The sequence below is a fragment of the Silurus aristotelis genome, assembly GCF_946808225.1.
Source record: "Silurus aristotelis genome assembly, chromosome: 26".
NCBI lineage: Eukaryota > Metazoa > Chordata > Actinopteri > Siluriformes > Siluridae > Silurus > Silurus aristotelis.
The window spans coordinates 13704243-13726847 of record NC_139599.1 but is presented as its reverse complement, the minus strand read 5'-3'; the positions used below and the strand labels follow the sequence as shown (position 1 = coordinate 13726847).

The window sequence follows — 22605 nt, the reverse complement described above, 5'->3', positions numbered from 1 at the left end:
CACACACACGTGTATAAATGGAGTGTGGTGGTATTTTTACCCAGGTAGGCATTTACTTGCCCATGCTCTTTCTATGCCAATTATTCCATTTAACAGAAATGATTCAATGGGTCAGGCGATTTCAGTTTTCTCACGTTTTCAGGTAGAATCAGTGCCATGTAAAGAAGTCTTGACTTCTTCAGCATGAGGCAGATGAGGCAGTAGTTCAGTACAGTGTTTAATCGTGCTTGTGGGGTATTTTTGCCTTTTAAATAAAAATATTAAAAAAAGCAAACCCTAAATAATACCTTGCCTGTCGTATGGATGTAAAATTTGCGCCGCATGCCATAAAGTTCTCCTCTTTAACTCGCACAAATTCCCAATAATATTATGTATATCGTTCGGTCTCAGTTACACTCCATATTACGATCACTGCCATAGCAACTAGAGCTCTTCAAGTATTGTGATATGATTTCACTTTCTGTTTCAAGCACTTTCTCCATTCCTGGACTGAAGGCGGTCATATTGCGCCAAATTGTTTCCTCCCTCGTGTCGTATAGCTGTATGCTTCTGTGCAGTGATCGTGTTCTGTGACTTATTTAACGTATGGGGATATTAGAACGTGCTCATTCACTACATACTAGAGCCTGGACATCACGTCGTTTTCCGAGCGCTTTACAATAATCGTTATAGCAGCATCGCCGTCATTTGTATGTTTGTCGTAAATGTCGATGTGCCACATGGAAGCATTGCTCTAAAGAAACTCCTGCAGATTCTGGTCGATTCCAGCCAACATAAATGTTATAGCTTGAGCTTAGATATCGTGATCCGCCGACGATGCGTGATGTGCAGTAGTGCGTGTTATTGCAATGCGCATGAGAAGTCATCGTAGGAAAAGTAGCTATATTCTCTCAGTTGTGGATCATTTTGTATTTTTTTTATTTTTGAACATTGTCTAGATGTTAAAACAAGCCAGTCTTCCTGTCCAGCGTCTTTAGATGCCACCACAGCCGACGCTCCTTCATGCATTCCACCCTCTTTAGTCATTCCTTGCTATCTTTTTTTGCTTCATGTATTTTTCATTTTTGATTAAATCCAATAAAATATGTCCCTGACCGTAGCGTCTGCGTCGTTTTTTGTTTTGTTTTTTGTTCTTGCATTCGGAGATAATGCCTGTAACCATGCTGACGCACGTGCCAGCCTGTAATCGCTCCACTTTATTAGAGCTTCCAGCTGAATACAAACAAAAAAAAAAGCTTGACAGCTTAAAACAAGCTTTCCAGAAATATGATTCAACACCAAACAAACTATCGTTCCTCTATCTTACTGAGTAAGAAATAAAATGACAGTGTGCTTTTTGTAAGAAAATGATCTGCAGGGTTCATGATGGACCCCAACAAAAAAAAAAAAAAAAAAAAAAAGGAGAAGAGTCTTTATAAATCTTATGCCATCAGTTTTTTTTTTTTTGGGGGGGGGTTTCTCTCTTAAAAAAAAAAAATGCACTGAGAAATCACAAAGAGTAAACTTCTGACCAGAAGGTGTCAAAAACAGTTCAAGCTTAAGTTACAAAATGCTGACCGTGGACACTTTTATTTGCCATATAATTACCTTTATGGTGTTACTATAGAAACAATGATACGTCAAGTGAATTTCTAAAACTCAGTTTTATTTGTAGAGCACTGCTAACAGTGGACATTGTCCAAAGTATCTTAAACATAAATATTATAAAATATGAATTTATGTTAAAGCCGATGATATGAGGAAGAAACCTTGAGAGGAACCAGACACAAAAGGGAACCCATCATCCGGGTGGCACCGAATGTCCATTTATTACAGTTTTATCATTGTTGAAGTGTGTTGTTCAGTGATTAGAGCTTAAATGTTCATGCAAATTGCAGTCCTAAAACATCATAGCAGAATGTTTTTATGCATAACAGTCCAGATCCATCCTTATAATTCTCCAGGTGCTCATTAACTTAATAGATCATTGAGATGTTCATGTGGAACCATCAGCTGCACAGGATCTCAATTCACAGGTAGAGCATTTAAATGAATCAGGAAGATCTGAAAAGAGAAAGGGACAGAAGAGAAAAAGGCATAATTAAGGACTTTTTATTGTTGTTTATTATAGATCAGTCTCATCTTTTTATATCCTCAGTGCACAACCACTTGTACTGGTTGTATATACAAAAAGATGCACAGAATAAAATTTCATCACGCCTTTGATGCAAAAAGTCAAAATGCAAGACTACTTTCTTGCAAATAGATCCAAAACATAGAAATAAAGTAAATAAATCAACATTTTTGTGGGTTTTTTTTTTTTATCATGCATCCTGCTTACTAAAGATAATGTCTGATCTCAGAAAGATTTGTGCCGCATTCCTGTCGATTTCACGCACAATTTACATTTTAGATTCCAAGCGTCCATCAAATCCGAGTACAGCAGATGGTAATAAGGGTTACTCTTAACCTGGTGCACAAAAAGTGCAGAAAAAAACGCACACACTGACACACACCTGGACACATCTGGTCACCGAGCGTGTAAGTAACGCGGCGGACAGGTATGGACCACGTGGTTACTTAGCAACAAGAGGAAAAGTCTGGGTTGCTAAGAAACAGCCGCCTTACTACAGCACGTCCAGAGACGCAGCATGCTCACATGTTCGATAGTAAAGAAAACAAATAAATAAACAAACAAATCCTGTGAGAAATCTTGAGATTGAATCTTTAAAAAAAACTGCTTAGGTTTTTTGCATGGAAACAGTTTTGTATTTTTTTTGTCGGGATATGCAGGAATTTTCTGTCCTGAAAAAAAAATTACTAATAACAAATTTTAGAGCAAAAGCATGCGCAAAAGCATGTGCACGTTATAATCAAGTGAATGCGTGAAATGGAGCTTGGAAGCACGTGCGTATTTATTTCCCCTCGCGTCTGCGTCTAAGGCTGCGCTCGCGCTCTTAACAACAGCAATATATCTTATTATTTTGAGCCCGTGTCACACCGGAGGCGGAGAGCATCTACACAAGGAGGGAGGGAGAACCCGGAGAGCGCTTTCTGACTGACCGATCGACATGCATCTTTTTTTTTCTTCTTTTTTCCCCCTTTGTAAATCAGTCTGCGTATAAGAGCGCGCGCTCCGGGGCTCTCCGTGTGAGCTGCAAGATCGCGCGCGCTGCTTCTGCTGCTTCTGTTGCGTCCATCCTTGCATGAGCACCGGGACCTGTTGTTTCTTTATTTATTGATTGATCGATTGATTTGTGTGTGTGTATGTGGGGAGGTGGGAGGTGGGGGTTTGGGTTTGCACCTCCAGAAACAGGAGGATGTCCCTTCCGGAGCGTTACTGCTGCTGCTGCTGCTGCTGATGGAGGCACCTGGCATGCCTACGCATCGGACGAGTCGGGAGCCAAAAGTCGTGAAAAGTCGGTCGGTTGGTTTGTTCTCTGTGGCGCAGAATCGAGCTTCCCACCTGGCATCGAGGAAAAGGTTTGCGAGGTATGCGTGCATATAATGTTTTTGTTTTTTCTTTGGACTTTTATGACGTGCAAATCTGCATCTCACATAGCAACACAATAATAAGCCGTAAAATCGCGCGGGTTTCACGTATGGGCGGGGCATATATTAAAATTTAAATTAGCATAATATTTGTTTTACTTATACATTTGGTGTTGTTCAGTAGTAAAGGCATGTTCTCTATCTATCTATCTATCTATCTATCTATCTATCTATCTATCTATCTATCTATCTATCTATCTATCTATCTATCTATCTATCTATCTATCTATCTTGTTCTGCTATCTATCTATCTATCTATCTATCTATCTATCTATCTATCTATCTATCTATCTATCTATCTATCTATCTATCTATCTATCTGTTTGTATGTGTGTGTGTGTGTGTGTGTGTGTATGCACAAGTGTGCTGTCTGTCTGTCTGTCTGTCTGTCTGTCTGTCTGTCTGTCTGTGTGTGTGTGTGTGTGTGTGTGTGTGTGTGTGTGTGTGTGTGTGCACAAGTGTGCTATCTATCTATCTATCTATCTATCTATCTATCTATCTATCTATCTATCTATCTATCTATCTATCTATCTATCTATCTATCTATCTATCTATCTATCTAGTCAGTATTTGTCAGTATGGCACTTTCTACTCATATCTGCTATATGTCACAATAAACCAGTGCATTCAGGTCTAGAAGTTATAATTACTACAGGGCTACTTGTACTATTTACAACACATTTACATTCCAGATTTGATGTGATGTACATTAGAGTGTGTTTGCTGCCTGCTGGTGTCAGGAGATAAGTGAGCAGTTAAGGGTCACGAATCAAAACCTTTACAACCATCAGATCAGCATCTCAAAGCTTTAAGCACTGAGCCATATTGTAAACAGGTTTCAGCCGCAGCTCTTCCTTGCTCTGTCAGCTCGTCTGTATTCTGTCCATCTTTTGCAACATGTTGCATGGTTAGCTAGGTATTTTGTAATGAGGAACGTTTTGAGCTCTGTGTAAGCAAGGGAGACCTGAGAAACAAAATTTGTACAAGGGAACCCCATGCACCCCACACTTGGTCTGAGAATCCTTTTGGCATCTTTGTGTCTGTCCTCTCTACTGAATATCATTTTAATAAGCAATCTTGATGTTCTGTATCTTTACATGGATGACACAGATTACAGCTCACTTTAATCTCATTCCTATCGTCTTCCTCTCTAGGGTCTCAGGTTTAGTCGTCATATGAATGGGGCTGTGCTGTGCCCAGCTCAGCTCCCTGTGCCCTGGTCAGGACTATGCAGGGCCCTGGTATCCTCCTGAATGCATTGGCCAGCAGTTTGCGAGAGCAGGGAGGGCGGTGGGGCCCACCGAGGCCGAGGTGGACGCAGTGCTATGCCCCCTCCGTTTCGGATAGCGGTGCTTGGAGCACAGGGTGTGGGCAAGACAGCCATTGTGCAGCGCTTCCTCTACGATGACTACAGTGATGCGGCCTCGTCAAGCCGCACACGTCGGGTGCATCTGTCTGCCGCTGTGCTCAACGGCCATGTGCACGACCTGCAGATCACTGACTACCCGGCCATCAGCAACTTCCCTGGCAGCTCCCTTCAGGTATGATCTTCAAGTGTGTGGGTTTTTTTAACTATTTGTAATGTTCTGTTAAAGCCATACTCCAAATATTTTTTACATAATTTCTGTCTTCTGTCTTGCAACACATTATTGAACCACGAAAAATGTGAAACATTAAACTTAGGCTGGTTTTTATTCACTCAAAACTCACTTACATAATGTAAGGTGATTTAAATCAGTAAATGATAAAAATCCTTTAAACTTGAACATTTCTGCAGGATCTGTTAGTGCCCAGGTAAAAATATTTCCTTCGAGTCTGCTTCCTCTCAAGATTTCTTCATGCTATCTCAAGGAGTTTTTCCTTGCCACAGTCACCACTCTCTCGCTCATTAGGGACAAACTTACAATTATAGGGAATAAACTTATACATTCTTTTATAACCGCTTTATCTCTGTAAAGCTGCTTTGAGACAATGTCCATCCAGCACTCTACAAATAAAAAGGAATTGATTTAAATTGAATGAACTATAAAAGTATACATGTGTTTTTTGCATTTATATTTATCAACCTTCATTATGCTTTCCAGTGAAAATCAGTTCAACTGATAACCTTTTTATGAAGTATATAATCTTTATAGTGTATACCTTTTAAAGGATTCCTTTCAATTTCACTGTATATTTATAGGGCAATCTTGTGAACATATCATTCATTATCATCAGGAGCAGTAGTGGCTTTAAAGGTCAGGGCTCCAATCCAGGGAATGAAAAGATGGTAGAATCTGATGTGATTTTCCCTTTTCACACTTTGCACAGGTTTTTTTTGCCCCTTGCTGTAAAACTGTAGGAAGCCAGAGGTCATGTCATCTGCACACATCGGTGCTGTGTGATAATCATGATTCAGTTTTGCAGCCCAATGGCATCATTTTTAACAAGCAAAGCATTATTTGATAAGATATGATAATCCTGCTTCAGAGGAACATCCGCTTAACTGGGGCTATTTCAGTCCTCGTTTTAATCTGCTGTTTCTGAAGAGGCCATTTCAAATGTAAGAACGGTGTAACAAAAAAAGACTGACGAAAGACTAACAAGGCTTTTAAAAAGGGCACAAAATTATTTTCTGATCAGCATGAAAGTGTCTGGGAATTAATTTTAAAGCATGCTTTAAGCCTGTTAAGCATGATCGTCCTGCCCTGCCTTTATAATGAGAAGAAACCCTTACAGATAGTACCCTTAGGGATCTCAGCAAGAGTCCCATATTACATCAGTAGTCTTCTGAGGTAACTTCTGAGGTAAAATCACCCCTCCCCCATCCTCTATCCTTGATATTTAAGTAAACTGTATTTGTTTGGACTGACCCGTGCTACTAAATACCATCATTCCGTTAATTCTAAACCTTCTGCCTCAAGTTGTACATAGTAGATTGATTACTACGGTGTTCCTCAGATTTAATGTGTTCACTCTTCCCCAAGATGGTAAAGAGTTCATCCGGTGCTTATATTAAAAGACATGATACTTTTGTTCAAGCAGTTCCTTACCAGCAAACTGTAATAACATGGATGGTCTCTGCACTCATCCTTTTATAAAAATATTATTATTGTTAATAATATTACACAAAGGCAAGCAAACCAGTGGTAGTCAATAATACGCTATTTGAAATTCATTTTGACACCAGCGTGAAAGGAGAGAAGGGGCTCAGCTGGTCTTGGCACGTCTGTCTCCTGTTACCACCCTCGCTTGCTTTCCTCAATGAATATTAGTTGAATATGTAGAAAGGAAGGCATGGAAAAAGTGTGAAATGTGAATATTAATGGTAGTGCTTGGGTATATTGGCACATCATTCTGACACTATTATATATAGACCAAGTATTACCATAGACGGATACAAATGCATGCATGATTCTTTTTTTTCCTTTTATAAAAAGCCTCATTTTGCTGTAAATAAATAATAATGCTGTTTTACCTCCTTAAGAGAATCGGATTTAATGGTTTTGATTCTTTTCCAATTTTTCCAAGTAATAGTATTCATTGTTTCCATGACTCTCCATGTCCAAGACGATACATCATATTTCTGAAGGTCATAAGGGCATGTCACATGATGTCATGATGTCCATGTTGTCCATAATTATATAACTATGCGATAACATGAGTAATGGCACTCAAAGTAGCTATAAATGGTAACAAGTGACACACTATTATATCGAAAAGACTCATATTTTAAAACACTTTTAAACCCCTTTTGTCACTCAGGAGTGGTCAGATGTTTGTTGCCGAGGCATACGCAGTGCGCATGTCTACATCCTGGTTTACGACATCTGCTGCTTCGACAGCTTCGAGTACGTAAAGACGATGCGCCAGCAGATCCTGGAGACCAGGTACACATTACATCATCTTTTTCTTTATTTGGCCGCTTCCGTTAGGGGACGCTACAGCGGATCATCTGTCTCCATATCAACCTTTAGTCCACATCTGCCTCTTTCAAATCAACTACCTGCATGTCTTCACCATATCCATAAACCTCATCCTTGGTCTTCTTCTTTTCCTCCTGCTTGGCATCTCCAGCCTTAGCATTCTTCTACTGATATACCCTATGTCCCTTCTCTGCACATGACCAAACCATCTCATTCTAGTCTTTCTCTTACCTCATCTCAGTAACGTCCTATATGCACGGTTACTCAAATAAATATATACAACCTACCATGTATAATACAACATTTCAAACACAGCCACATGTGGACAAATTTCTTCAGTTCAAAATTATTATAAATGTCTCAAAAATCCATGTCTGAATGTCTATGTCTCTATTTAGCATGGTACAATTAAGTAGATAGATAATATTGATAGCCTCCTTTCTCTTTCTTTATTTTTGTTTTCTCTCGCCTTTTTTATTGCTCACATGCACCTTTCCAGGATGTAATCACTCTCTGCCATCACTCGTTCCTTCTTTTTCCTCTCTTGATCTTTTGTGAGTTCTTTGATGAATGGTGGTCCAGATGTAATCACACAATGGTCACTTTGTGTCAGTTCGCCATTCTCAACTGCATCTCTATCACGTCCACATCCACCTTTAAATGCGATTACAAGCCCAGAGACAGAACTTTGTCGAAGCTCACTGAGAAAAACACTAAACAACGTAGACTTATTCGGAAGGAGATCATAAAAAAAATTAGTATAGCAATGTAAAAATATTTAACTGCAGCTAGGGTTGTTTACTGTTTGGATGATAATGATCCACCATTATGTGTTGTACACATCCTGTCGCAGCCCAAAGACAAGATCTGTTCATAGGAACAATCCCAATGCTAACAGCTGCCAAAAGCAAAGATAAAATATCACGAGAATTTAGTCACTTTACCTTTAAAGCGAGAGATTCATGGTAACTGAATTGGTAATGGAATTTCAGATGCAGATTTAAATGCAGATTCAGATTTCCAGGCGATGCAGTTACACACATTTCCACATTTCCATCTGCTAGCGCTAATTGTTAATTGCTAGCTGGAGCCAAACAATTCTATGGCAAATTTTCCTGCTTGGAAACAACAGGGCTTGTTAGCTTTGATCAGTAAATCACAGAGAAAGACAGGCAGCTACAAAGGCTGCTTAGTGTTAAGAAAGAGTAGCAATTTGTGCAAACGAGGCTAGCCGCAGGGAAACCTAATAAGTCATGGTGACTTAAGGTTTCTGGATTTGGATAGAGGAATAGGGCAACTGTGTCTGCTTGTACATGTGTGTGTGTGTGTGTGTGTGTGTGTGTGTGTGTGTGTGTGTGTGTGTGTGTGTGTATATGTGTGTGTGTGTGTGGGTGTGGAGACCAAAAGCATATTAAGTACTTTCATTACTTTAACAAAGAGCAATTTAACGCACTCCATAATTAAACTGACAGAATTGAAATGATTGCTGTGCCATTTAGCCTTGAATCTCAGAAAACATGCATTTAATTATGCAGAAAATATGTTAGCTCCAGTAATTATGCTTAGATATCATTTTTACTTGGGGCTAAAACCATTTTGTGAAAAGCAAAGGACCACACCACCATGAATATAGTGAAGCATGGTGGTGATAGGATCATTCTAAGGTTTACCCTTGGTCTCTAGGTTAATTGTTTCATCTTTCTTATCTTCTCATAGACTCCCACCACACACTTAAAGTCATTGGCTATATTCTGTAGATTCACAGTCCCTGATATTTCAATATGGCCATCTCAGTTCCAGGGTATATTACTACATAATGTGCAAAACTTCAAGGGGGTGAATACAACTCTAAGACACTGTATTGCCACCACTCATTTCGATTGTTTGTTTTGTAGAGTGCCTTTTACCTGTATTTACATACACACCAGTAGGACACAAATGGCACCCCAGTCGTAGAATCACCCCTCTGAAGTGTGAGACTCTGTGTGGGTGTTTTTATGAACACACTGACAAGTGTTTCTTGACACCGATAACATTTAGCCTACATGGTCGCGTGCATCTGTCATCGGTGCGTTGATTGATTGGATGCGATGGCATCAGCTGTCAAAGCTCGACGACAGCTCTGCCGGTGACAAAAAAAAAATTTGTTTTATCGATCTCGCCACAATTAGGTCTCATCCAGGCTGTCATGCCAACTGCTTACTCTTTTTTGTCTCTTTTCGTCTCTCTCACGTTCACAAACATACACACGTCTGTACCAGAGTGACGTGATTATTGATGCAGGAATTAATAAAGTCAGACAACAGCTGGCTGGCTAATAAGACAACTGATCAAACAGCTCCTGTTTCTGGCAGAAATTATGACAGTTAATTAATCGTTCAAGTTGAACACCATTTTTGCCCAAGCTGTTGTTTAACCACAAATCTCAGTAATTAGGGGAAAGCCTTTTTCTGTGCTGCGGGGATTTGTACAAAAGCTATGTGCCAACACTCGCATCTCTCTCACCACTTTAAAATCAATATGGAACCAAAACAGGGCCAAAAGTGGGTTTATTGTTGCCTGTGAAGGGATATTGACAAATACAAATTGAGCTGGCAAAATAACAAGTATTAAAATTTGATGTTTCCTTCACAGAGAATATGTGAGAGGAAAGACACATTTTCCAAGACTGGATTTATGACCCTGTTTGGACTATACATGCTGTACAACCGTAATTTAAATGCAGAATTAACTCTGAAGTAGTGCATTACTGAAAAGATGAATGCATCATCAAACCAATCAATAACACGCTGAGCACGATGGCAAGCAAATTACTTAATGAGGGAGTGAATGGTGATTAGAGAACGCCGACTTTATAAAGTAATGAGTGAATAAATATTAGCACCAATTACTATGTAAAAGAAGAACCAGTCAGTTTTTAAAGGAGCAGATTGTGATTTTTTTTAAAGCTGTCTGCAGTGTGAGAGGTAAACTACCATTGCGCTGAAAACATCTGATAGATAGGTCAAGCACCACTGCCACACTGTCAAGCTGCCACCTCTGGGTCTCTGAGCAAAACCCGTAACCCTCAACGGCTTGGTTGTATAAAATAATTTGTCACTCTTGATAAAGCCCAAATCTACTATGATCAATTGCATGGCTATGGATTGACTTTGTCAAAGGTATTTTAAAAACCACAGTGGATTGTGTGTATTTTAAAACACTTTTCTTTCCTGGTATTTGTCCCTGGCGCACAATGTTCTAATTCACTAGTTCAAATTCAAGGATTACACCTGCAGTCCCTTGAATCAAAATTCACCCATTTCAACTTTTCCACATTTTGTACTTATACAACAAAGTGCTATATTTGGCAGAAACCGAACTCTGCGCATCACTAGTGAAACACGGTGGTGGTGGTGGTGGTGGTGGTGGTGGTGGTGGTGGTGGTGGCATCATATTTAGCTTTACTCTTGATTTTTTTTTCTAGTTGGTTGCTTCTCTGTCTATTGTCCTCCCTAACAGTTGTCAGACTCCCTGACCCCAATTTTCCAACCCACTTTAATTAAATTGATTATTATGGGTAGATACTTAACCCAGATCTATTTCAGTTCCAGGCTGTTACCACACAAAATGTTGAAAAGTTTAAAGAGGATACATGTTTTTTGCAAGGTCTGAATTTACAGCCACTTACCACCATAAATCCACATCTATTATACCAATATTCTGCCTACTATCATCAGAAATACACACGAAAATATAAAAATCTTTAGACACAACAAAAAAAACAAACAGGAGCAGTAAATACATGTTGACTATTTGCAAAACATGCTGTAAATAAGCGCTGCCAACATCTGGATCTCTTGTCCCCTTGTCATTGTATCTGAAATGGTACGACATAGCAGATGTGTAGAGATCAGAGGCTACAGACTGTCACCACTTGTGATGGATGAGCAAAGCTCAGCCACCTTGCTCACTAAGACCCCAACACACTGTGCTGATTGACAGCGGGGAAGCTCGAGTCTAATGAGACCAGGCTGTCTTAACACACACACTTAGACGCATACTCACACACAGAGTACACACTCACAGATTAAGATAAATTAGCTTGGATGACCGGGTCATGTTATTAATTAACATCTTTGCTCAAGACAAATTAAACAAAGTATTAATATTCCACTCAGAGACTCAGAGCTTTTGAATTCATTTGAAACACTAATTTCAGCTATTTCGAGTGTTTTCGGGTTCCTCTCGGGCCTTATTTATCTCTCTGGTGTACTTGCGAGAGGGAAATTCCTTTTCCTAACAAACTGTCAGAGGCATAACTGTGAAAGACATAAGTGGAGCCACAAAACCGCTGTTATCTCGATATGTGGCAGACGGCAGTGATAGCCCTATTACTGACATTTCTCTCTTTGACAGTTCAACGGTGTAGCGCTCCGTTAACCTCAGATTTAGACAGGTACTGCACAGGAGGTAATCCTCGGGAAGCCTGGACTGCCTTATTAGATCCTGCAAAATCTCTAGCTGGGATGTATTTTTTATTGACAGAATTTTGACCTCAAAACAAACAAAGAGCATCCACCGATGGGGAAAAATGAACTGTATAATTCCCATTGATGGTTACAAAGCACTGGCACTGGAGACTCCTTTGCAAAATAAATAAACTAAATAAACATCAGAAAAATGCACTGATGAAGAAACAATGATTCTCCAGTGTTTTTAGTAAGTATTCACTGTCAGAGATTGGGTTCGAACCAGGGTTGATTGCATGAGAGACAGGAGCTTTAGAAGTTCGCCACAGGGGGTGTGAACCCAAATTCAGAAACAGATTCGGAAAGCACAAAAAAAAGCACAAACGTGATCACAGCAAAGAGAATTATTCCACAAACACAGGTCCAAAAGAGAAAAGCAAAAGAAAATCCACAATTTAAAAAGGCTAAAAAAAGCACTTTCTCAAGGACTAGCAAAAATGGAGAAAACTCTCCACAGAAAAAATATGGTTGTATATAGATGCTTTTGCTGAAAGTCGTCCCTCAAACACCTTAAAGCTTAACTGTAGAACTTGCTATTGGCTGTCTGGCCACTGGGGTTGAATTCTCGATACACAATACCAGAAATGTCGAAAAATATGATGAGTGTTCGCTTGGTCGAGCTGCGAACCTGCTTTGCATTTTTCAGTCTTGGAGATGATGGGCTCTTCCACTGTAAAGACTGTTGCTTCGTCTCAGGGTCGTATCCGTACACACCGTGACAGAGTTCTTGGCAGAATTCGACGCTGCATTCCTTCTGCTCCTACTTCACAAGCAGCCTTGAGACAAACTTGGCGGCTAAAAGGCCCATGTTCAAATCACACATGAGGATTGCCTGGACTGTTCCGTATGACACACTGAAAATGGCAGCAGAATTGTGGATTGTTGTCTGACGATCATCATGCACAAGTTGACAAATAGTTTCGACATTTTCGGGGGTTGAGCTCGTCAAAAGTATTCCCGATCTTTTGTAGTCTTGCAGTGATGTTCTTCCGCTCATTGCAGCATCCCCGTAAACTTGCCGAATCATGTCAAACGTTTCTTTGGCAGGTTAGCTCGTTTTCACACGGAATTTCCTGTTTGCTTCTGGTTCTACTTTGCTGCCCATGATGAAATCTCAGACGTGATAACGCACACGGTAACGCACATGGTCAGAATAGCACCAGTTGCACAGCTCTCAATGTACACAGGACAATGTCTTTTGGCACACTAACCTTGTGCTGTCATTTGTTGGCATGTTTCAAAACTACATGTAAAAAAAAACATGTCTCGAAACTTTGCAATGCAACGGCGTACACATGGGTGATCAGACACAGGTGAAAACAATAAGCGATGAGTAAGGGACATATGGACACAGTAGTGACATCTGGTGGGTCAAGAGAGGAAAGACACAGATAATGGGGGAGGGGGGGGGGACAAAACACAAATCCTATGTTAGACTGAAACCAATACCTGCGTATCACTAGTGAAACATGATGGTGGTAGCAAGTACACAGAAATACACATCTTCAGTGTAAACTACCTGCAATTCATGTTTCTCTCATCATTAACATAAGCATGTTTTTGGTTTTCCACAGAGTAATGGGCGCGACCGAAACCCCAATCCTGATTGTAGGCAACAAGCGTGATCTTCAGCGAGGCCGGGTCATCCCACGCCACAACGTCTCGGACTTGGTGCGCAAGAGCTGGAAATGCGGCTACGTGGAGTGCTCGGCGAAGTTCAACTGGCACGTTTTGCTGCTGTTTGGGGAGGCTCTGCGGAGTGTTGGCTGCGCTCGATGCAAACACTTGCACGCCACCGTACGCTTTCAGAGAGCCCTGCGGAGAGAGCGATGCGCCCTCATGTGATGTGCGAGCTTGTCAAGGTGCCTCAAATGTTTCGAAAAAGAAACCCAGTTACAACTGTGATAATGAGCTCGGGTTGCCTCCTAGCCAAGGAATCCTGTCGTGGCTGTTTCGCTGAGGAGAAATTTGTCCTCTGTTCACACAAACTGCGTTCTAATGCCAAGAGGAATCCTCAGATGTCGCTTGTCCCGGAAAAAGGGCGCTTGAAACGTCTCGACGGTGACTGATGCCTCAAAAAAAAAAAAATTATTAGCTTTAATATCACGTTGCTCAAATGCAAATAATGCGTTTATGCTGGGGACTGCTTTGAGAAGCCCATTTCTGCTTTTTAACTCGGGCGTACACTGATGAATCTTCTAGTTCTTTTCAACAAAAATGCGTCTCTCGCTTTCTCTCTCATCATGGCTCATCGTGTGGTACGGGTGAATAAATCAAGAGCACAAAAATAAATAAAAAATGATGTGTATGCCCAGTGGATACTTCCAAGTTTTGACGTACCTGTTTAGCTCGTTCGGGTGCAATTCAGAAGTATCCTGTTGTACGACAAGGCATGAAATATCTCCTAATTTCACTCACAAACGAAGTGTTAAAGCATGAAACGGGTCAGCAAATTCTGTGATATTCCTCACCGAGACCTAAGCAAACAAGGGGATTTTAAATGTTATTCTTCTTTAATATAAATTTCAACTTGACCTCAATTTTTCATTCCAAGGCACAGCACAATATTGCCGAAAAATACGTCCCACCCTGAAATTTGCTATTACGCCCCTGTGACACCTTTGATAATAGTTATGTCGTTTAAAAAAAAGGCTTTTATACAATATTCTGTATTTGAATTCTGTAACTAACTCAAACAGTGCCCCAGCAAACTGAAACTTGAATTTCAGAAAATGCATTTTATTTGAAGAAACCTTGTGAAGACGGTTTATATGCATATACATTTTTATTTTCACCATATTGACTCACTGCTGACAGTAAATACATTTTCTCTCACAAAGGGTCAAATTTCAAGATGCATATTTATGGGCTATAATAAAAAAAGGGTACTTAACTGTTTCTTTCTCTGTCACTGAGGATGTATGCTTATGCTACATCAGTATCTTTTACCTCTTAATATGTATGATTCAATTGGAAATGTGGATAGAGTGTGACAAAGTACAAAGTTGGACCCAAAAAATTATCTTTCAGACTATTCCAGCTATATGTGGTCCTTCTTCACACAATTGTAGAGGATCATTGGATGAGGTAACATTACATTTTCCAATTAACTGGGAGCGCCATAAAGATATGGTTTACATAGTAATAGTAGAAGATTTTAAGTGGCTTGACCTCAACCATTTATAATCTCAACCATATATAATCACCTACACCTGTACCTGATTTTACACATACCCTTATATCTGAATAAGCAAAAATCTCCACAAGCACACTCCAAAATCTAATAGAACATCTTCCCAGAATAGTGGAGGTTATTATAACATCAAATGTAGAATGGGATGCTCAAAAAGCACATATGAATCTTGTGGTTCAGGTGTCCAAAAACATTAAGCCACATACGTATGTGCATTTGTATTAAAAAAAAGTAAATACAATATAAAAGATACAAAGTGCAGAGATTGTATGGTTTAGTATCCTTTTATCTGAGTTGCAAATGTCAACCTGGTTTTATATTTAAAAGGTATTTCTAATCAAGAATCCCTATTGAGAAGATCATTGATCCTGCATTACGCTTTAAAAATCACCCCTGATAATCATTTTATTTGAAATCTTGGGAGGAAACGAAAATCTCCATAACAATAAAGGTATCAGATATTGTATAAAATCAAAATCGAATTGTTTCATAAACAACCGAAAGTCAGGATGTACTTGTTGCACTAAAATTGATAATAAATCATCTTGCTGGTATCAGAATCCAGATCATTTTTATGTAACAGTTATTTCTCCTAGAGTGGCCACAATAATTACAAAAAAATATCAGAAAATGGATTCTATTTTAAAAACATAACATGGAGTTGTATTTTACTTTGTAATGATCTATTTAGCTCTAAATGCTGACTCAATTGTAGGAATAAAAAAAAAACCCGTAATGATTTAGACCTGCTTTCTCTACCCACATCAGACCAATGTCTATGCTTACAGATAATCACGAGTGGTCTGCGATAATTTTCGTTTCTGAAAGAAATTCTGGAAGGAGAGATGCTAGAAGGAGAGATGAAGAGAGAGAGAGAGAGAGAGAGAGAGAGAGAGAGAGAGAGAGAGAGAGAGAGAGAGAGAGAGAGAGAGAGAGAGAGAGAGAGAGAGAGAGAGAGAGAGAGAGAGAGAGAGAGAGAGAGAGAGAGAGAGAGAGAGAGAGAGAGAGAGAGAGAGAGAGAGAGAGAGAGAGAGAGATGCACCGGGTGCAGCTGCTCTGGTGTGATAGACTGCAGTTTCAAGGAGGCTATAAATAGCCCTAGACTTACACTTGGGTTTATTTATAAAGGCTGTACTGGCAAAAACACAGCAGCAAGGTGACTTGCAAAACTGTTATAAACTAAAATACAGCCAAGAATAACCTCAGTGGGAATGCTTTAGTTTCCAAATAATATGTTACACACTGGATCTGCCTATTCTTAACCATCTACGGGATAAACAAAAGCTTCATATACACATCACATATGGACAATTAGAGGGGACTAAAATAGATTTGATGCAATAATGTAATATTGTGTATTTTCTCTGGGTACTTTTAGCATTTTATGAGTTTTGACTGAACGAGGCTCAGGTGTAAAGCACCTGACTGTAAGCAATAATACAGTGTGTGCTTTTCTATTTCTGCAAGCCTCAAAGCTGCCTGGGGGGAAAAATGCTTATTTGATAAAGCCTAAGCATGTCAGCATGTGTGTAACTGAAATTCTAAGCGCATGGTGGAGAAACTATTATAAGCAAATTTGTAGATCATAAAAATATTTTGGCCATGCTGAATTTCCCACTGGGCAATTGAGAAGTGGTTGTTCAGTGGTTGGGCTACTGATTGGAAAGGTTGTGCATTTAAATCCCTGCAAAGACAAGATACTATGGTTGAGTCTTTGAAGAAAACCTATAACCCTTGATTGCTATTGTACTTGCTCAGTTCAGATAAGAGTATCAATCTACAGAATTGGTTATTAAATCCATAACTGAGTGACTTTACCCTGGCTAATGTCTGAGATCCAAAACATGGCACAAATACCAACACAGAAAGACAATATATGTTAAAAAAGTTTAAACCCAGAATTCAAGCTCCTGATTAGCCACCATCTCTTGGTCCCCTTCTGTGCAGTTTGTGGCACTGAATTTGGATGAAGCTTGATATGTTTTCCTAGAGTGCCATTTGGTGGAAGCTCTACGAGAAACAGCGAGTCCTTTCTGAGTATCAGGTATAACAGTATTTCGTACTGACATATAGTTCTGATTGGTGCCTCTTGGGCTTTGACTTCTTTTATAGCAAACTGGCTTGGGGATTTTTGTAGGTGTCTTGTCAGGTCTGTGGTCCCGTCTGGGGCGGACACAAGGTCTCAGTTTCAACTTATAGATGGAAGGGACTCTTTCTGGCTTTTTCAAGGACCTCCTCTGATAGGAGGAAGGGGCCCAAGGATTCTCCTTACTGCCAGTACTGGAGTTCTTGGCATCAGCTGTCTTGGATAGTATAGTCGAATCTTTTGAACCCATGCTCGAGCCTAGGGAAGACCAGGAACTGGCCATAAAAGGTTTGGAAACACTCAGGTGTCTTGAATCTGTGTTAGTCTGACTTTCATGTTTCTTGCCTCTGAGATCTCTGGAAGAATTGTTTACCCAACTTTCAACAGAAACTTTCTCAAGTGGACTCCTCCCTTTTGAAAGTTCACTAATGACAGCATCAAAACTTGCATTCCTTGATTGTGTGGAGCATGAATCAGATGCACCAGAGAATATGTTTTGGATAGAAGGTTTCTTGATCTCATGTGAAGAATTCATTGGGGTGTCCGGTTGACGAATTTCCTGCTCATTCTCTGAGTCACTGCCATCAGAGTCCACGCCAAGTTGCTGTAGATTAAACAGGATCTCTTCTTCAAGGCTCTGGTAAAGAATGGCCTCCTGAGCAGGACTGATTGGAGCAGGAATAAAGAGATTGCTTTTCTCAGTATCTCTACATTTATTTTCTGTATTAAAAGCAGAAACAGGTTGAGATGGCTTCACCATGGTGCTGTTGAAGTCTGATTTGTTTATGTTGATGACAGAATGAAGTACAGTGTTCTTTGGAAGGTCTAAGTTGTGCTTGTCACCATGTAAAGAAGATCTTTGTCTGCTATACTCAGTGTCTTGAAGTAAAGGAGTTTGGGACAAATGATCTGATGGCTGGTCTTGTGCTTCCAGTGTGCTTCCATTTGATGCTAGAAGCATATTATGTCCATCACCTGATATGACACCTATTAACCCTTCTGTAGGAGAAAATGTCCGAATAAACCCGGGGCTCTTTCTGCCATTTGCAATGTCCTGAGAGTCTTGTTGGCTCACCAAAATGTTGTTGGCTACAAGACCCTGAACTGGTGTAACACACTGGAAAGGCCGATGTGACCCGGAAGCTCTTGGCTTCTCTGGAACGCTGAGAAAATCCTGGTTGTTTTTTGGTCCAATTGTCGCGTTTTGCCTTAGCTTTGATACAATCTGCGACTTAGTCCAATTGTGCCTAAGCCTGCTGTCTGGCTCTTGCTGGGGTGGAGGAAAGGTCTGGCTGTAGACCTTCTGCAAGATCAAGGGTGTACAGGGACGCTGAGTCTCTGGTTGGGGTGGGGTGGACGGACGAGCTGGTCGTGGAAGACTGCTGGTTACACGTGGAGATGGAGACACTCTACTGGGTTCTCTGCCTCTTCTGCTAGCTGAATTTACCACTTCCTTAGTATCAGAGTAGGTTTGCCGACAAGGGACTCTTAACCTGAAAAAATATTTACAAAGCCAGATGACTTATAATGTAATAGTAACATTATTTTGTAACAGAATATTTATAGTTATTAAGAGCTTTGTATATAAGCATGTAAATCAGTACCTTTTTTTTTTAAATAGCAGCACTCCAGCTGAAGCATATGTCAGTATATCAGGCTAATTTAGATGAAGTGGACACAATTTAATACTTTAAATGTCAGAAAAGGGTAAGCTCTATTAAACCCTTATTAACATTTTAAAGATCATGACATAAATTTCTAATGGCTGGATGCTATAACAAATTTTTTACTTTTTTGTCCATGGATTTTTCTTCATGAAAACACACAAGCTGAAGGGATGTTAAATATCCTGTACTGTACAATAGAATAACCTTTATTCGTCACATATACATTACAGCACAGTCATATAAAGCAGGCATTTATACTCTTGATACATTTATAAAAAGTGTTTGTTTTTTTTCCCTTTTTAGTTATTTGTGTTTTGAAGACTGTTCATAATGGTTATTACAGTGACACTTATCTGAAAGGTTGCTGATTTATGAACACTGTCATTATTTGGTGTAAATGGCCCCATTTATATTTTTATCAGAGCCTCCACACTGAAATCTGCAATCTATAATGTGTCTAAAACAATTTAGAGCTTGACTTTGATTTATACTAACGCCACACTGTGTCAACTAACCTAAGGAAAACTACTCGAACCTGAATGTTGAAGTGGTGAAGCAGAAGCTCATTTTAGTTGAATGCAATAATTAAATAGCCTGACATTAGACATTCTGATTAAATTTGTATGAAGCGATGGGGACGGTCGCAATAACAACGATTCGAAACCATTACCCATATAATTTTGTGCTGCCAGTGTTTGTGCTGCACTGTTGCCGAGAGATAATTGTGATGCGATGGGAATTTGATTCAAAATGAATGATGAAGTGTAGACGACTACACTCGACGAGCGAAACATGAACTGCAGTTCGGCGCGGTGATAAATAATTTCTTCTCCGCAGCTGCTTTGAATTGTCTGCACTACTTTCTGACATGCACAGATTTCTGAGTAGTACGGATGCTTGCTGTCTGATTAATTAAGGGCCGTGTCTGCGAGCCTAAATGGATTTCTGTCACTCTCACAGCCAGAGCTGATTTGTATCAAAAATGTTGATTAAACGCTTTCCAAATTATAACTATGGCATATGTGAGGAATAAAACATGCCGGAGCTTTGTGTTATGGAAAACAAATTATTATACATCACAGAATGGCGCGTCCTATCAACAATTACACACGATTATTGATTTCAATTGTATTGAGTGTCTGGCATACAAGTCCCTGTGCAGGTTTTAGAAACAATAACGTATTAGAATCAGTCAGACAATTATACTAAACTGTAAGCTTTAAAACCTGGATTAGCTGGATCATGTAGGTTTAACTAGGAACCAAAGATGAGATTTATCAAATGCAAACTACTTCTTCCTGAAGATGCTCTTTAACCTGCCATGAGCCCTTGCTGGTTTTAATTAACTCACTGATTCATTCTGAGTGCAATGTTCATGGTATTCAGTGACATTCAGTGATTGATTACTTTTTGTTGCCCTCCTTGGCTCCCCTTGAAAGCCACCGACATGTATGGGTGGGGAAAACTCTAAAAACTCTACATACTGCAGTAACTTGATTGCATGGCTCAAGAGCCTAACAGGGTAAAATGTCTAAAATAATTCTATACAGTTCTTCCTGTTCGCCATAATAAATATAATGCGTACATGAAAAATCAAGGTCCATTTTTGGCTGGCTGCAGTTTTCGCAATTGTGATTGTGTACCTGTGTATCTATCCGAATACAAGAAGCACTAGATTTTATGGCGGTTGCGTCCCCAATGATGCCATCGGCCTTGTGGTTGACTGGTTTTAGCATAATTTAACTCACAATACATTCATTAAATAAATGACACCATTTAATTAAAAGTCTAAAAATTTACTAATTCAGTTGCAAGACCAGAACGCACTTCGGCCTGTGCAAATATGTACACGTCAAGCAATTTTTTTTAATATCCTCTATTTATGAAATCACAGTAATTTAATGATGTAAATGTCTGTATTTTATTCGCTTACTTTGTAGGAGATGGGCTATTCCTGAGCCTCGGCTCTGATCTCTGGATCCTAGTGGGAGTTGAAGGGGTCCAGATCACAGGGTCAAGGGGGGATTGGGTTCGGCTCAGCACCAAAGAGATTCGAGACGTTGCCTGGCCATCAGGCCCGCATTGCCTGGCTTTGATCTCGTGGACTGGAGTGGCAGGGCGCTGTGCCAGTTTATGGGCTAGAGAGAGAGAGCGAGAGAGACGGAAATCAAATGAGCAAAAGAGATGCTCATTTGAGCTCACCGGGAGCTTGGGTTATGTAATTCCTACAGCAGAAAAAAAAAAAAAAACGAAGAGCAGGTTTAACAAGGGCTGTGTTTCTATAGATAAGAGCTTCTTTGATAACTAAAAGACTCTTGTGCTATTTATATTCCCAGATGACAGCGAGCTACCTCGGCATGCTTCGATTCTATGCGGCATGAATGCAATCAGATATATCCTGTTATTATCCCAGCAGACTCCACTCACATAATGGAGATTATCCAGAGAGGAAAAAGTGCAATATGGTGTCCCACCGGGTTCTATTCTCGAGCCCCTATTATTCTCCCCCTATAGTTCGACCCATGGAACTCTCAAACATCATACCAGTTGATGATTATCTCGCCAAGTTTAGTGGCAAAGCTATGCAAAATGGAAGAAAGAGCTGAATTGAATTCGTCATCTCCTAGATTCTGATGGAAAACAAACTCTGCTAATTACTAATACCGCCCACGTTAATGTCTCTGCCTCTCCGTCCTGCTAGTTTATCATAGGATACATGGTATTTACAGACAGAGTACTGAAACCATTCCTAAAACTAATTATACCAAAATTATTTATATATAATTTTTTTTTTAAGGCAGTGTTATGCATATCAAATAAATGACATTAGGCTTGAATTCAGTACTTTTTACTTTGGTGTAGATTTACTTCTTGTAGTTTTCTGCTCATTTATTGCGCCTATGAAACCATTTATGAGCTTGCTCTTTTTTGGCTCTTGCTTGAGTGAAATAGCTGTGTTTTTTTGCCTTGTTTTATCTTTTATAAATGTTTATAGGTATGTTCTGTTTCTGATACCAATACTGTCTCTATGTGCCTGTATGTGCTATTTTCACACCTAGTTGTTATTCTTGAAAAAAGGGCAACTCACACTGTTTCTATTAGAAGAGAAATATTAAATACTATATATTATATATAAATATTAAATAGAGGTTCAAGTTTATTATAATTGTATTTGTTGTGCCAACGCTTTATGAACAACAAACATGTTTACGCTTTAAGCACTTTCAGGAAAGCAATTACATGTGCCTGCACAAATTAAATGCATCTGCATTCAGTGGATGACTGACCTTTATTTGCGGGGCATAAAATAATAAAAAATCTATTTCCATTCACTTCTATACATGTTTAAAAGCTGAAACAACAAACAGGAGACAAGCTGATTGTTTATAATTGCATAAAGTATATAATATCTATTTTGGGAAGCTAGCAAATAAAAGTGTGTGTGTATGTGTGTGTGTGCATATGCACTCACAGAGAGATGTGCAGCGGCAGGGGTCATGTTTGTCCAAATAGTGCTCCAGGGTGTCCCAACCTCCACCCACTCTCACCATCACGTGATTCCTTAGGATCTACACTCACACACATTGTTTAATAGAAATGCCATATGCTGACTGACAGTGAAGTACTGCTGGTGTGTATATGAAATCTATCTCCTATCATTTGTCAGTGTGTGACACAGCAGAGGTTATTGATGAGAGAGGAATTAGGAGAG

At 39.7% G+C, this 22605-nt stretch overlaps 2 protein-coding genes across 2 annotated transcripts in view; one reads left to right on the top strand and one right to left on the bottom strand.

The window, feature by feature from the left end:
• Positions 1-2605: 2605 nt before the first annotated feature.
• Positions 2606-15694, top strand: rasl10b (RAS like family 10 member B). The gene is made up of 4 exons (XM_083532019.1): positions 2606-3471; positions 4686-5072; positions 7276-7400; positions 13522-15694. The coding sequence occupies exons 2-4, from the start codon at positions 4785-4787 to the stop codon at positions 13790-13792; spliced, it is 684 nt and encodes a 227-aa protein (XP_083388145.1). The 5' UTR covers positions 2606-3471; positions 4686-4784; the 3' UTR covers positions 13793-15694.
• Positions 15695-16917: 1223 nt separating this feature from the next.
• The window catches only part of gas2l2 (growth arrest specific 2 like 2), a gene marked incomplete at its 5' end in the record, with an annotated part of 8818 nt that continues 3130 nt past the window's right edge, over positions 16918-22605 (bottom strand). Inside the window, 3 exons of the mRNA XM_083531823.1 lie at positions 16918-18719; positions 20827-21031; positions 22366-22462. Of these exons, the coding sequence (XP_083387949.1) occupies positions 17030-18719; positions 20827-21031; positions 22366-22462 (1992 nt within the window). The 3' untranslated portion in view covers positions 16918-17029. The remainder of the gene's footprint in view (positions 18720-20826; positions 21032-22365; positions 22463-22605) is intronic.